Source organism: Bufo gargarizans, chromosome 2 (genome assembly GCF_014858855.1).
Source record: "Bufo gargarizans isolate SCDJY-AF-19 chromosome 2, ASM1485885v1, whole genome shotgun sequence".
Lineage (NCBI taxonomy): Eukaryota > Metazoa > Chordata > Amphibia > Anura > Bufonidae > Bufo > Bufo gargarizans.
Window position 1 is genome coordinate 27480671 of NC_058081.1, and position 15805 is coordinate 27496475.

The following is a 15805-nucleotide window of genomic DNA, read 5'->3' on the forward strand; positions in this document are numbered from 1 at the left end:
TGCGACCCTAAAGAGATTGTCTAGGAGAAACATGGCTAATTTCTTCTAAAAACTGCGCACAGTTTGTGTGCGGTATTACAACTTAACCAGTTTCACTTCAATGGAAATAAGCTGCAGTACCAGATATGAACCATGACCATCTGTGTGGCGCTGTCTTTGGAAGAAAGCATCTATATTTTTCTAAACCTGAATAACCCCTTTTTTTAATGTCTGGGTTAAAGTGCTCATTGTCCAATTCAGTCTAAGGCCCTTTTCACACGGGTGAGAATTCCACGCGGGTGCAATGCGTGAGGTGAACGCATTGCACCCGCACTAAATCCGGACCCGTTCACTTCAATGGGGCTGTGCACATGAGCAGTGATTTTCACGCATCACTTGTGCGTTGTGTGAAAATCACAACATGTTCTATAATCTACGTTTTTCACGCAACGCAGGCCCCTTAGAAATAAATGGGTCTGCATGAAAATCACATAGCATCCGCAAGCAAGTGCAGATGCAATGCGATTTTCACGCATGGTTTCTAGGAGATGATGTTAGTAAATTGATTAAAGTCAATTTACTGTATTATTTTCCCTTATAACATGGTTATAAGGGAAAATAATAGCATTCTTAATACAGAATGCTTACTAAAATGTTGCTTGAAGGGTTAAAAAATAAAAATAAATAGCTCACCTCATCCACTTGGTCACGCAGCCGGAATCGTCTTCTTTCTTCTTCTTTGAGGACCTGCAAAAGGACCTTTGATGATGTAATCGCCGTTGTCAGCGCAGGTCCTGCTGAATGAAGATAGAAGGTCTTCTATCTTTATTCAGCAGGACCTGCGCTGATGTCACCGCGCTCACCACGTGGTGAGTGCGATTACATCATCAAAGGTCCTTTTGCAGGTCCTCAAAGAAGAAGAAAGAAGACGATTCCGGCTGCGCGATCAAGTGGATGAGGCGAGTTATTTTTTTTATTTTTTTTAACCCTTCAAGCAACATTTAAGTAAGCATTCTGTATTAAGAATGCTATTATTTTCCCTTATAACCATGTTATAAGGGAAAATATTAACATCTACACAACACCGAACCCAAACCCGAACTTCAGTGAAGAAGTTCGGGTCTGGGTACCACATTCAGTTTTTTATCACACGCATGCAAAACGCATTGCACCCGCGCGATAAAAACTGAACAACGCAATGCAATAGCAGTCAAAACTGACTGAAATAGTGTGTGCACTCGCGCAGCTTTTCCACAATGCACCTGGGAGGCATCTGAAGCAAATCCGGGATGCCCGTCTGAAAGAGGCCTAAGGAACTTAGAAATCGGGGCCCAGTGACAGTCCAAAGGCTCATTTATATGACATGTCATCGAGGGATCTTCATAGTTCTGTTATTGGAGGGGCGGATGTCTTCATCACTACTGTGGTCAAAAATTGGTAGATCTAGGGTGTTGCACTGGGACATGTAGGCCTTGTTTTCCATAGGACATTTGGGGCTTACAATGGCCTGTAAACAAAAGATAAGTAATGTTACACAAAGACAATGAAGTCCACTATAGCGGCCCGTTGAGGTGGCCATTTCTTGTGCTAATTTTTCAGAGAATGACCAACTATCTTATATGTACATGGGTATACTGACTGTACCTGACAGATAACGTGACCCACCCATTGTCTTTATACAGACGTGGACAAAATTGTTGGTACCCTTTGGTCAATGAAAGAAAAAGTCACAATGGTCACAGAAATAACTTTAATCTGACAAAAGTAATAATAAATTAAAATTCTATAAATGTTAACCAATGAAAGTCAGACATTGTTTTTCAACCATGCTTCAACAGAATTATGTAAAAAAATAAACTCATGAAACAGGCATGGACAAAAATGATGGTACCCCTAACTTAATATTTTGTTGCGCAACCTTTTGAGGCAATCACTGCAATCAAACGCTTCCTGTAACTGTCAATGAGACATCTGCACCTCTCAGCAGGTATTTTGGCCCACTCCTCATGAGCAAACTGCTCCAGTTGTGTCCGGTTTGAAGGGTGCCTTTTCCAGACTGCATGTTTCAGCTCCTTCCAAAGATGCTCAATAGGATTGAGGTCAGGGCTCATAGAAGGCCACTTTAGAATAGTCCAATTTTTTCCTCTTAGCCATTCTTGGGTGTTTTTAGCGGTGTGTTTTGGGTCATTGTCCTGTTGCAAGACCCATGACCTGCGACTGAGACCAAGCTTTCTGACACTGGCTAGTACATTTCTCTCTAGAATTCCTTGATAGTCTTGAGATTTCATTGTACCCTGCACAGATTCAAGACACCCTGTGCCAGACGCAGCAAAGCAGCCCCAGAACATAACAGAGCCTCCTCCATGTTTCACAGTAGGGACAGTGTTCTTTTCTTGATATGCTTCATTTTTTCGTCTGTGAACATACAGCTGATGTGCCTTGGCAAAAACTTCGATTTTTGTCTCATCTGTCCACAGGACATTCTCCCAGAAGCTTTGTGGCTTGTCAACATGTAGTTTGGCATATTCCAGTCTTGCTTTTTTATGATTCGTTTTCAACAATGGTGTCCTCCTTGGTCGTCTCCCATGTAGTCCACTTTGGCTCAAACAACGACGGATGGTGCGATCTGACACTGATGTTCCTTGAGCATGAAGTTCACCTTGAATCTCTTTAGAAGTCTTTCTAGACTCTTTTGTTACCATTCGGATTATCCGTCTCTTAGATTTGTCATCAATTTTCCTCCTGCGGCCACGTCCAGGGAGGTTGGCTACAGTCCCATGGATCTTAAACTTATGAATAATATGTGCAACTGTACTCACAGGAACATCTAGTTGCTTGGAGATGGTCTTATAGCCTTTACCTTTAACATGCTTGTCTATAATTTTCTTTCTGATCTCTTGAGACAGCTCTTTCCTTTGCTTCCTCTGGTCCATGTCGAGTGTGGTACACACCATATCACCAAACAACACAGTGATTACCTGGAGCCATATATATAGGCCCAATGGCTGATTACAAGGTTGTAGACACCTGTGATGCTAATTAGTGTACACACCTTGAATTAACATGTCCCTTTGGTCACATTATGTTCTGTGTTTTCTAGGGGTACCATCATTTTTGTCCATGCCTGTTTCATGAGTTTATTTTTTTACATAATTCTGTTGAAGCATGGTTGAAAAACAATGTCTGACTTTCATTGGTTAACATTTATAGAATTTTAATTTATTATTACTTTTGTCAGATTAAAGTTATTTCTGTGACCATTGTGACTTTTTCTTTCATTGACCAAAGGGTACCAACAATTTTGTCCACGTCTGTAAGTGACAGAAGCTCTGGCAGCGACTTACTCTCCTCTCCACATGCATGTGTAGTACCTCAGTAAAGGGTATGCGCATATAATTTTTTGTTGCCAATGGTATGTAATGTTTTTAATGTATTGTGTTGCGCATAAATAGTTATGTATGGATCGGTCGGTGTTAATAATCCTAACTCTGCCCCTGTAGAAAGTTATGTGCTAGATCTAGATCTAGCCATAGCTTAGTTAGTTCTGTGGAAAAAGTGAGAGGAAGTTACATGTGCTCACTCCTGCCACTGTGAATAATTAATTCAGCCAGTATCACTCCCATCCTCCACTTTGCTCTTCCAGGAATTGTGTGGCAGGGGCAGGGCAGGCCGGGAGCTCTGTGAAAGGAACAAGGTATGTGGAGTTTGTCTTTTATTTTTTATTTTTACTGCCTGTGAAGGGGGCACAGCTGGGCATATTACTGCCTGTGAAGGAGCACAGCTGGGCATAATATTGTCTGTGAAGGGGTCACAGCTGGGCATATTACTGCCTGTGAAGGGGGCACAGCTGGGCATATTACTGCCTGTGAAGGGGGCACAGCTGGGCATATAACTGCCTGTGAAGGGGACACTTTACTGGGCATATTACTGTCAGGGGACACATAACGGCATATTACTGTGAGGGGGCACATATCTGGCCATAACTACTGTGAGGGGGCACCTATTTGGCCATAACTGCTGAGAGGGGGCACAAAACTTGGGATAACTACTGTGAGGGGGCACCTAATTGGCCATAACTACTGTGAGAGGCACATATCTGGGCATAACTACTGTGAGGGAGGACATATCTGGGCATCACTACTGTGAGGGGGCACATATCTGACCATAACTACTGTGAGGGATCACATAACTGGGCATAACTACTGTGAGGGAGCACATATCTGGGCATCACTCACTACTGTGAGGGGGCACATATCTGACCATAACTACTGTGAGGGGGAACATATTTGGGCATCACTACTGTGAGGGGGCATATATTTGGGCATTGTTACTGTGAGGGGGCACATATCTGGCCATAACTACTGTGAGGGGGCACATATCTGGGCATTGCTAGTGCTACTGTGAGGGAGCACATATCTGGGCATTGCTACTGTGATGGGGCACATATCTGGGCATTGCTACTGTGAGGGGCACATATCTAGCCATAAATACTGTGAGGGGGCACATATCTGGCCATAACTACTGTATGGGGACACAATGTGGGCATAACTACTGTGAGGGGGCAATGTTACTGTGAGGGGACACATATCTGGCTACTGGCATACATACAGGGGTCACAGTAGTGCTATGTGTACCATAGTACCCGGGGCCTGCCGCCCAGTGCTCCTCGTGCCCACCCCTTTAGTATACTTACCCTCCCCAGCCGGCAGTGGGGGTCTTTGGGCTGATCTGAGGTCTGATGGGGGCTAAGTGGGGGTCTGATAATAATGGGGGTCTTTGGGCTTATCTGATGTCGGATGGGGGCTGAGTGGGGGTGTGATGGGGGTCTTTGGGCTGATCTGAGGTCTGATGGGGGCTGAAGTTGTGGTCTGGGCTGATCTGAGGTCTGATGGGGCTGAGTGGGGGTCTCATAGGGGTCTTTGGGCTTATCTGAGGTCTGATGGGGGCTGAGTTGGCTGATATGAGGTCTCTCATAGTCAGATTACAGCCACTCTGCAGCTTTGGCTCTAATCTGACTGAAATGGCTGCTGCTGGCCTCAGTCTCTCTGCCACTGCTGCTCTTTGGGTGGCCAGATGTCCGTTTTTTAGACTCCTGGTCCGGCGCAAGGCCAGGACGGACGGTTGTTAAGGATGATGGGACGACAGCTCTTGCTCAGGCATGGTCACTTGGGGGGCAGGGGGCAGGGCCTGGCATCATGTTCAGATCACACTGCGCGCTTACGTGATGTCGCAAAGTTATTAGCGCTGCAGGTCCGGCAGGAGGTTGGGAACAGAGGAGCGCTGGAGCCACTGCTAGTCTAACTCTATACTACAGTCACTCACCCCACCTCGCCTCATTCTCTCTCTCTCTGCCAGACATTTCTGCCAGTCTGAGCCAGGCCCAGGAGCAGCACTCATTCTGCCGCCAGAGCTCACACTGAGCCCAGCCAGCCTCCACCATTTACCCTTGCCAGTTGCCATTGACTTTCAGCAGGTTGATTCAGCAGCTTTCAGCCTGAGCCAGCCCAGCAGGTAATAATTACCATCTGGCCTTGGTATGTTCTGTAGATTATTATATGTGAGCTGGCCTGGTATAAGTTATACATCTTCTGGTTTATTAAGATGTATAACTTATACCAGCTGCACATATACAGTATAATCATATAAGGAGATACCCAGGTTATACCAGCATGCTCCATATCACTATATACAAGATGTATAACTTATACCAGCTGTACATATATAATTATATACAGGAGATACCAAGGTTATATCATCAGCGTGGTCCACTATATCACTATATACTAGAAGATGTTATACCATATATAATCCTCTTGTATATAGTGATATACAGTATATAATATACAGTATATAATATATATATATATATATATATATATATATATATACACACGCGCATGGCAGGGGGTGAAGGCAGGCTGGGGGGCGGCAACGACGACAGGGAGGGGGCCCCATGGATCAGTTTCGCACCAGGGCCCCATGGATTGGCCACTGTATCTGGCCATTAGTACTGTGATGGGGAACATTTCTGGGCATTGCTACTGTGATGGGGCACATATCTTGGCATTGCTACTGTGAGGGGGCACATATCTTGACATCGCTACTGTGAGTGGCACATGTATGGCCATAACTACTGTGAGGGGGCACAATGTAGGCGTAACTACTGTGAGGGCGGCACATATCGAAGCATAACTACTGTGAAGGGGGCACAATGCTGGCATATCTACTGTGTGGTGGCTTAAAGGAGAAATAATTACTATGTGGGGGGTATTTAAGGGACTGGGTGGGATTAGGTGTTTATGTTTTCGGCGGAGTTAGAGGGGTGACCTAATGCACGCCACACATAATGTCCCTCTTCCTTCTTTTCAAAAGCTGGGAGGCACTGTATGGGTCAGTGATTGGCTAAGCAGATATTTCCTATAGACTGAGAGGGACAAAGAAGCAGACACAAAAAGTGACCAAGGAAACACCTTTACATACATACAAAAAATAATTGCTTACCATTTTCTCTTCTTTCGCTGAAGGGTTTCTAAGCAAAAGACAGAGAGGAGCAACAATAATGCCCAGTATTCCACAGATCCTGACTAACCAGGGGAATCCAATGGCTTCTGCAATAGCACCACCACACAGAGGTCCTGAAATGACAGATTACATTTAGTGTAGAGCATATGAGTACAATATACACTGAGGTACAGACTGTAGACCAGTCCTATTATATACATTATATATATACAGGTATATGCGTCCTATACACTGATGTACAGACTGTAGACTCGTCCTATTATATAAATTATATATATATATATATATATATATATATATACTAGCAGAAGGACCCAACTTCGCACAGGTATATTTAATCTATTTCATTTTATGTTTCCGTGTGTCGTAAAAAAACTGTTTCCCCCATAACAGTGACCTCTACAGTGCCTGCCCCTTTAAATGTGACTTTCACTGTGACTGCCCCTTTAACTGAGACTTTCATCGTGACCGCCCCTTGAACTGTGACTTTCACTGTGACCGCCCCTTTAACTGTGACTTTCCCTGTGACCGCACCTTTAACTCCAACCGCCCCTTTAACTGGGACTTTCACTGTGACCGCCCCTTTAACTGGGACTTTCACTGTGACCTCCCCTTTAACTGGGACTTTTTACTGTGACCTCCCCTTTAACTGTGACTTTCACTGTGACCGCACCTTTAACTGTAACCGCCCCTTTAACTGTGACTTTCACTGTGACCACCCCTTTAACTGTGACTTTCACAGTGACCGCCCCTTTAATTGCGACTTTCACTGTGACCGCCCCTTTAAGCAGTAAAGAAATATGGCTGGGTTGTTATGGAAACCTGGAGTAAAACTGTGTTTATAGCAGTTGGGATTTGAAGAGAAAGAATTGCAGGCTTGTATTTGGGGGGGGGGGGGCTAATTTTTTGGGAATATCTCAGTAACGATACGTCCTAGAGAGGTCTAAAACCTTCCCGGACACCTGTTGTATCTGTGTGCCAAATTTGGTGAAGATCGGTCTAGTCGCTTGGTTGCGCATAAAGAACGTCAGACAGAAACTCATTTTTATATATATAAGAGATATATACACCGGAGACTGCGTCCTATAAACTGATATACAGACCTGAGAAAAACCCATTATATAAATGATATATATATACAATGGAGACTGCGTTCTATACACTGATATAAAGACCAGATAACAGTCCTATTATATAAATGATATATATATACACTGGACGTTGTGTCCTATACACTGATATACAGCCCTAAAGAAAAGATTCTGGTTGGATACCAAGCAAGCCATGTCCCGTTCCTTGTCCTCACTGACGTAATTGAAGGTCTCTTCCTCCACCTAGCTACGTACAATACCAAGGGTCCACAAAAGGTGACAACAAGCCCCCTGGGATGCCTGCTGTGGTTGGTCTTCCACCTCCTCAAGCCACCTTCCTCCTCTGACCCCTCTTCTTCAGACTCCTCTCTCTGCATTGCCATAGTTCCATCAATCGACGACGACAAGGCTGCTTCTGGTGGTGATGGTGACTACAACTCTTCCTCTTCATGCTCATCTACGGCCTGATCCAGCACTCTTCACAGGGAACGTTCCAGAAAAAATGCATATGGGATGAGGTCGATGATGTTGCCTTGGGTTTGACTGACCAGGTTTATCACCTCCGCAAAAGGATGCATGAGCCTACAGCCATTGTGCATGAACGTTCAGTAACGCAGGCCAAAAAATACCCAGCTCCGCAGAGGCTGTCCTCTTTTTTTTTTAATTAAAAAAAATATGTTCTTAACAGTTTAATCTCTGTTTTGTCCCCATCAGGGGCCGGTGTATGGAATAGATTTTAGGAACCGGGAGATGGAAAAAGATGCTTGGTCGGTCCTCCTACTTCCAATTTGGGGCACTGCGTGTACGGCTTGCAATGTACTGTGCCATCAGATATGAGTGGTGTGTTTAAGTAGTACTATTCCTATTAGTTTAATCCCTGTTACGTCCCCTATCAGGGGACGTGTATGGAATAGATTTTAGGAACGGGAGATGGAAAAAGATGCTTGGTCTGTCCTCTTACTTCCAATTTGTGGCACTGAGCGTGCGCCGTGCAATGTACTATGCAATCCCAATATGAGTGGTATGTTAAAGAGGACCTTTCACTACTCTACAAACGAAAAACTAACTATACCTGTGGGCAGAGCGGCGCCCAGGGCACCCCCTGCACTTACTAGTAAGTTTGTAGAGTAGTGAAAGGTCCTCTTTAAGTAGTACTATTCCTATCAGTTTAATCCCTGTTACGTCCCCTACCAGGGGACGTGTATAGAATAGATTTCAGGAACTGGGACACTGCGCGTACGCCTTGCAATGTACTGTGCCACCAGATATGAGTGGTATGTTAAGTAGGATTATTCCTATCAGTTTAATCCCTGTTACGTCCCCTATCAGGGGCCGGTCTATGGAATAGATATTAGGAACCGGGAGATGGAAAAAGATGCTTGGTTGGTCCTCCTACTTCCAATTTGGGGTACTGCGCGTGCGCTGTGAAATGTACTGTGCCACCAGATAATAGTGGTGTGTTAAGTAGTACTATTCCTATCAGTTTAATCCCTGTTACGTCCCCTACCAGGGGACGTGTATAGAATAGATTTCAGGAACTGGGACACTGCGCGTACGCCTTGCAATGTACTGTGCCACCAGATATGAGTGGTATGTTAAGTAGGATTATTCCTATCAGTTTAATCCCTGTTACGTCCCCTATCAGGGGCCGGTCTATGGAAAAGATTTTACGAACCGGGAGATGGAAAAAGATGCTTGGTTGGTCCTCCTACTTCCAACTTGGGGCACTGCGCGTGCGCCGTGCAATATACTGTGCCACCAGATGTGAGTAGTGTGTTAAGTAGTACTATTCCTATCAGTTTAATCCCTGTAACGTCCCCTATCAGGGGCCGGTCTATGGAATAGATTTTAGGACCCGGGAGATGGACTTTTTTAATTAAAATATAAATAAATAACCTACACAATGGAAAACTTATCCAAACATAACAATGAACCAAACAAGTGACATAACACAGAGTCTAGCAAAATACTATTCCCTTACCCGACCAGTCTCCCACCCCAAAAAAAACCCTATTTTACATATTTACATATTTACAAAAAGGCTTTCATGCTCCTCTAAAAATCTATTCATTCAAACATATATACAAAAGTAATAATTATAGGCCAGTCATATATTAAAACAAAAAATACAAACCACAAGCAGAAACCTTAACTTAAATACTAACTATTAAACCCTTCACCAACCCCCACTGCAAACAGACAAACTGATCACCCTCAAAGTTCAAAGGGAAAAGAAAACCCTGAGCTCTGTCAGTCCATAAGTTCATCCCCAGTTGGACTGGGGTCGACCAGTTTGTATCACACACAATTTTTATTTATTTTTTTAATTTTTTTTTTTTTTTTTTTTTTTTTATATACACATATATATATATATATATATCCACACACATTATTTTTATATACATATATATATATATACACATATACACATCTATATCCCCCTTATATACACATATATACACATATACATATATCCCCCCCTCCCCCCGCACCCCCCCTCCCAACCTAACTAAGCCCCACTACACCTCTACTAATATAATACAACATAATACAACATAACATAATATAACATGATATAATACAGTACAAATGAACTACTTTCCAAAATCTGCATCTCCGAACACTCCCCACAACTTGTCGGCTATGGTTCAGTAGCCCGTAAACCTTTTCATCCTATTCTTATACAAAACAAAACAAAAATTCTAACTGTGTCTTCTAGATCAGCCCACCACCAGGACAAGGAGCATTACTCAGTCAGGGAACCCCAAAACAAAAGCCCCTCCACAGGCGAGAGGCCTTGGGGTCCCCCCACTTTTCATGCTCCAAAGAGCGCACCTTCACCAGGTCACCCATAATGTTCCTATATACCGTTTCCACTGGGAGGATTTTACGATTCGTCGACACTAGACACCGTGCACACCAGATGTGATGCCTAACCACTGCACTAACTAAAAATAAAGTGCGACGGTCCCTCCCACCAAGGTCTCTGAATGCGCCATAGGCCCATTCCGCATAAGACAAGGCGGCCAGCTTGGGCCAACCGATGGAAGCCCCCACCCTTTTGTACACCTCTACATTAAAGGGACAATGAAGCAGGAAGTGGTCCATGCTTTCTAGCATGCCCCCACACTCCTCCCGGGGACAACCCCTTTCCTCGGAGTTCCTGCACTTCATATTATCCCTTACATATAGCTTTCCATGAAAGCAGCGCCAAGTCACATCCCAAACCTTCTTAGGGATCCTTTCTGAATTAAGCAAAAGTAGCCCACCCTCCAGATCCTGACTTGGGCAATCCTTCAAGGCCAGCGGCGCCTGGAAGAAAGAAGACAGGACCCCCCTGTCAAGTGAACCCCTCGACATGGTCTCTATCTCAGTTCTCCTCAGGCCCCACCGCCTTATGATCTTCAGAACCGGAGCAACGTAAGCCGGGAGATGTCCATGTGACGCACGCAGGTCTTTCACACGCCCTCCTGTCTCCCATTCCTGGAAGAAAGGCCGGAACCATTCCCTACAGGAAATTACCCACAAAGGAGCCCTCTCTTTCCAGAGGTTTGCAATGTTTATTTTCAAAAAGATATTTGATAAAAATACCACTGGGTTGACCATATCCAACCCGCCTAGTCTCCTTGTGCGGTAAGTCACCTCTCTCCTGATTAGGTTCAGCCTATTTCCCCATAACATCTGGAAAAAGATGCTTGGTTGGTCCTCCTACTTCCAATTTGGGGTACTGCGCGTGTGTCGTGCAATGTACTGTGCCATTAGATATGAGTGGTGTGTTAAGTAGTACTATTCCTATCAGTTTAATCCCTGTTACGTCCCCTATCAGGGGCCGGTCTATGGAATAGATTTTAGGAACCGGGAGATTTAAAAAGTTTCTTGGTCGGTCCTCCTACTTCCAATTTGGGGCACTGCGCGTGCGCCGTGCAATGTACTGTGCCACCAGATATGAGTGGTGTGTTAAGTAGTACTATTCCTATCAGTTTAATCCCTGTTACGTCCCCTATCAGGGGACATGTATGGAATATATTTTAGACAACCGCAAAGAGTTGTCAATAGTTGACACACTCATGACATAAATTTTATTCCTCTATGCGTCAATCTTGATGTAGTGATGACTGTGCTTGTGCGCACGTTTGGGAGATTGCAGGCGATGGGGGTTTTCAAAGCCTATGGTCGTGCTGAGGTAGTTCAGTGACAGTTAAGTGACCCAGAAAACAATGATTCTGCAGTGTGGGCCCATTGTTGGCCTAGTAGGCTTTAATGATTACTTCGATGATCACAAAGAAAATTAATGTTTTTTCTATGTAAAATTATCCAGCCGATCGCTTTTGGTCTGTTCACAATGAAGCAACGACCTTATCATCTGGGGTGTGCCAACATTGCCATTGCCAACACACTCATAGAGGTGGTCGCTTCATTGTGATACGCAAGCCCCTTCACCCCAACAAGGTAACCATCACGAAGGGGAATTGACACATGTATGTGCTTTTTTTTTTTTTTTTTTTTTTTTGCAGCCACAGTGAAGCACCAGCAGACAGAAAAATTGATGTTTTCCAGGCAGAAGTGTCCTAAAACATTGTGGCTTGAACCCTAGTTGGTGGCGGATAAGTCACGCAAGTCATTTAGCATGCAGAGATAAAATACAGCAGCGTGTGGACCATTTTTAGACCAAGGCATCTCATCTCCTCAGCCCTTTTTTTAGTCAAACGTATCCCCTACTGTCAGTCCCTTCAGGATGCATGCCTCATTCATCTTAATAAAGGTGAGGTAATCTAGACTTTTTTGACCTAGGCGACTTCTCTTCTCAGTGACAATACCTCCTGCTGCACTGAAGGTCCTTTCTGACAGGACACTTGAAGCGGGGCAGACCAGAAGTTCTATTGAAAATTGGGATAGCTCAGGCCACAGGTCAAGCCTGCACACCCAGTAGTCAAGGGGTTCATCGCTCCTCTGAGTGTCGATATCTGCAGTTAAGGCGAGGTAGTCTGCTACCTGTCAGTCGAGTCGTTCTCTGAGGGTGGACCCCGAAGGGCTGTGGCGATGCGTAGGACTTAAAAAGCTCTGCATGTCCTCCATCAACAACACGTCTGTAAAGCTTCCTGTCCTTGCCGGCGTGGTCGTGGTAGGAGGAGGATTACTTTCACCTCTTCCTCTGTTAGATTCCTGTTGTGCTGTGATATCACCCTTATACGCTGTGTAAAGCATACTTTTCAATTTATTTTGGAACTGCTGCATCTTTTCCGACTTCCGGTAATTTGGTAACATTTCAGGCACTTTCTGCTTATACAGGGGGTCTAGTAGCGTGGCCACCCAGTACAGGTCGTTCTCCTTCAGCCTTTTTATATGAGAGTCCCTCAACAGGCACGACAGCATGAAAGACCCCATTTGTGCAAGGTTGGATGCCGAGCTACTCATGTCCCGTTCCTTGTCCTCACTGATCTCACTGAAGGTCTGTTCTTCCCCCCAGCCACGTACAACACTACGGGTACCAGATAGGTGACAACAAGCACCCTGGGATGCCTGCTGTGGTTGGTTTTCCTCCTCCTCAAAGCCACATACCTCCTCTGACTCCTTTTTCTCAGACTCCTCTTCCTGCGTTGCCACAGGTCCAGCAAGCGATGCTGATAAGGCTGTTTCTGGTGGTGATGGTGACCACAACTCTTCCTATTCACGCTCATCTACGGCCTGATCCAGCACTCTTCGCAGGGCACGCTCCAGAAAAGAAAACAAATGGGATGATGTCGCTGATGGTGCCTTCAGTGCGACTGACTAGGTTTGTCACCTCCTCAAAAGGACGCATGAACCTACAGGCATTACGCATGAGCGTCCAGTAACGTGGCAAAAAAATTCCCAGCTCCTCAGAGGCTGTCCTAGCACCCCGGTCATGCAAATATTCGTTGACGGCTTTTTCTTGTTGGAGCAGGAGTGTTGAATTCCACTAGCTTCTTGCAACGACCTCCCCTGCTTCCAACTCGTCTCCTCCTTCTCTCTGTCTCCTTATCTGAACTTTCCCCCTGTTCTTCTTCTCTTCGAGCGGGCACCCACGTGTCATCCACGGACACATAGTCATCACCAACCGCTTCATTTGTATCTGACAACTCAGCAAAGGAAGCAGCAGCGGGTACAACATCATCATCATCATCACACCGTATGTCCATGTGTGTAATGCTGCCTGAGACACATCCCTGTTATCTACATCCTCTGGCAATAATGGTTGTGCATTACTCATTTCTTCCAACTGATGTGTAAATAACTCCTCTGACAGATCAAGTGAAGCAGCTGTGGTGCTAGTGGTGGTGGTGGCGGCAGGCGGGTGAGTGCTAACTTGAGAGGTGCCCGAAGCTGAGCTGGAGAAGGATGGTGCGTCAAGATTCCGAGCGGAAGCTGTAGAAGATTGGGTGTCCTGTGTTAGCCAGTCAACTATGTCCTCAGAACTTTTCGAGTTCAGGCTACGTGGCCTCTGAACACTGGGCATTATTCTTGGGCCAAAGGGAATCACAGCACCACGACCACGACAGCCCCTGCGGGGTGGCCTGCCTCTGCCTGTCATTTTTTTTAGATTAGTTTAGTTGTACTATGCGTGCAAGCTACTGTGACACCAGATATGAGTGGTGGCACTGTGCACTGGCAGTAGTTGGCTGAGCAGATGCTGTAGGCCTGACACACACGCTTGCAGACAACTAACTGCTATTATATTACAGTCAAATTTTTTATTTATTTTTTTAAATGCAAGCTACTGTGACACCAGATATGAGTGGCACTGGCAGAAGTTGGAAGAGTAAACGCTGTAGGCATAACACACACGCTTTTTTTTTTTTTTAATGCAAGCTACTGTGTGTAACACCAGATATGAGTGGCACTGGCAGAAGTTGTCAGAGCAGACGCTGTAGGCCTGACACATACGCTTGCAGAAAACTAACTGCTATTATATTACAGTCAAAATTGTTTTTTGTTTTTTTTAAATGCAAGCTACTGTGACACCAGATATGAGTTGCACTGGTGGTACTGTGCACTGCAGTAGTTGGCACAGTACACTCTGTAGGCCTGACACACACGCTTGCAGGCAACTAACTGCAATTATATTACAGTCAAAAAAGTTTTAGTTTTTTTTTAAATGCAAGCTACTGTGACATCAGATATGAATGGTGGCACTGGGCAAGTGGGCACAGTATACGCTGTGAGCCTGACACACGCGCTGGCAGGCAACTTCAATTAGATTACAGAGGAAAATAAATAAAAGCAGACTGATGTACCAGCCCTAAAAAGGGCTTTTTGGGGTGCTGTCAGGACGCTGTCCTTATAGCAGAGATCAGATGAGTCCTTCAGGACTGCAGTGGACACTGAATACACTAGCCTAGCTATCGATTTCCCTATTAAATCAGCAGCAGCAGTACTGTCCCTCCTCTCACTAAGAATGCAGCTTCCGAATGAATCTAAAATAGATGCTGTCCAGGAGGTGGGAGGGTCTGGGAGGGAGGGTCTGCTGCTGATTGGCTGGAATGTGTCTGCTGACTGTGAGGTACAGGGTCAAAGTTTGCTCAATGATGACGAATAGGGTGCGGACGAACATTGCATATGTCCGCCCGCTGCGGCGAACGCGAACAAGCAATGTTCGTCGGAACTGTTCGCCGGCGAATAGTTCAGGACATCTCTATAGCTCATGAGCGCTTGCCACATCTCTTACTATGCTTAGTTTACAGGACAATGATGGAGAACGCGCAGGATGAGGGTTTTATCAGGCTGTGACATAGCAGGAAATAGTCATCTGTGGACTAGTTGGCTTCATGGCAATATGGGTAATCTCGCGTTCCTGGGCTTCTTACTTTCACTTTGTAACATGTGCAGCCACCAATTTAGTAAAAACTGATTTGTTACTACAAAGCGCTAGGAATTTTGGATTCATTGTGAATTTAAGTTTTCCTAAACTGTAGACCGAATTCCACTTCCCACTTCTTTTCACCATTTATATAACTGAAGAACGTTTTAGGGTTAGTTTTACTTTCTATGTAAGCGAGTCTCTCTGGCTCCAGCTTGGCTGCTTTTATCTGTCTTTTACATATTTTATTTGTCTCCTTATAGATTTTTAGCGCTTCTTCGCTACATTTATTGCCCTCTTTAAAGGGACACTGTCACCTGGATTTTACTTACTGAGCTAATAACATCACCACATCAGTCTCCACGATTTACATTAAAATATATTAATATTGCTGCCC

The 15805-nt window shown here is 44.8% G+C and overlaps 1 protein-coding gene across 1 annotated transcript in view; it reads right to left on the minus strand.

The window, feature by feature from the left end:
- Window positions 1–1345: 1345 nt before the first annotated feature.
- Window positions 1346–15805, minus strand: part of LOC122925551 (chromaffin granule amine transporter-like) — a 121025-nt gene continuing 106565 nt past the window's right edge. Inside the window, exons 13-14 of the mRNA XM_044276909.1 lie at window positions 6481–6614; window positions 1346–1486 (exon numbers count right to left, since the gene is read on the minus strand). Coding sequence (XP_044132844.1) covers window positions 1346–1486; window positions 6481–6614 — 275 coding nt within the window. The remainder of the gene's footprint in view (window positions 1487–6480; window positions 6615–15805) is intronic.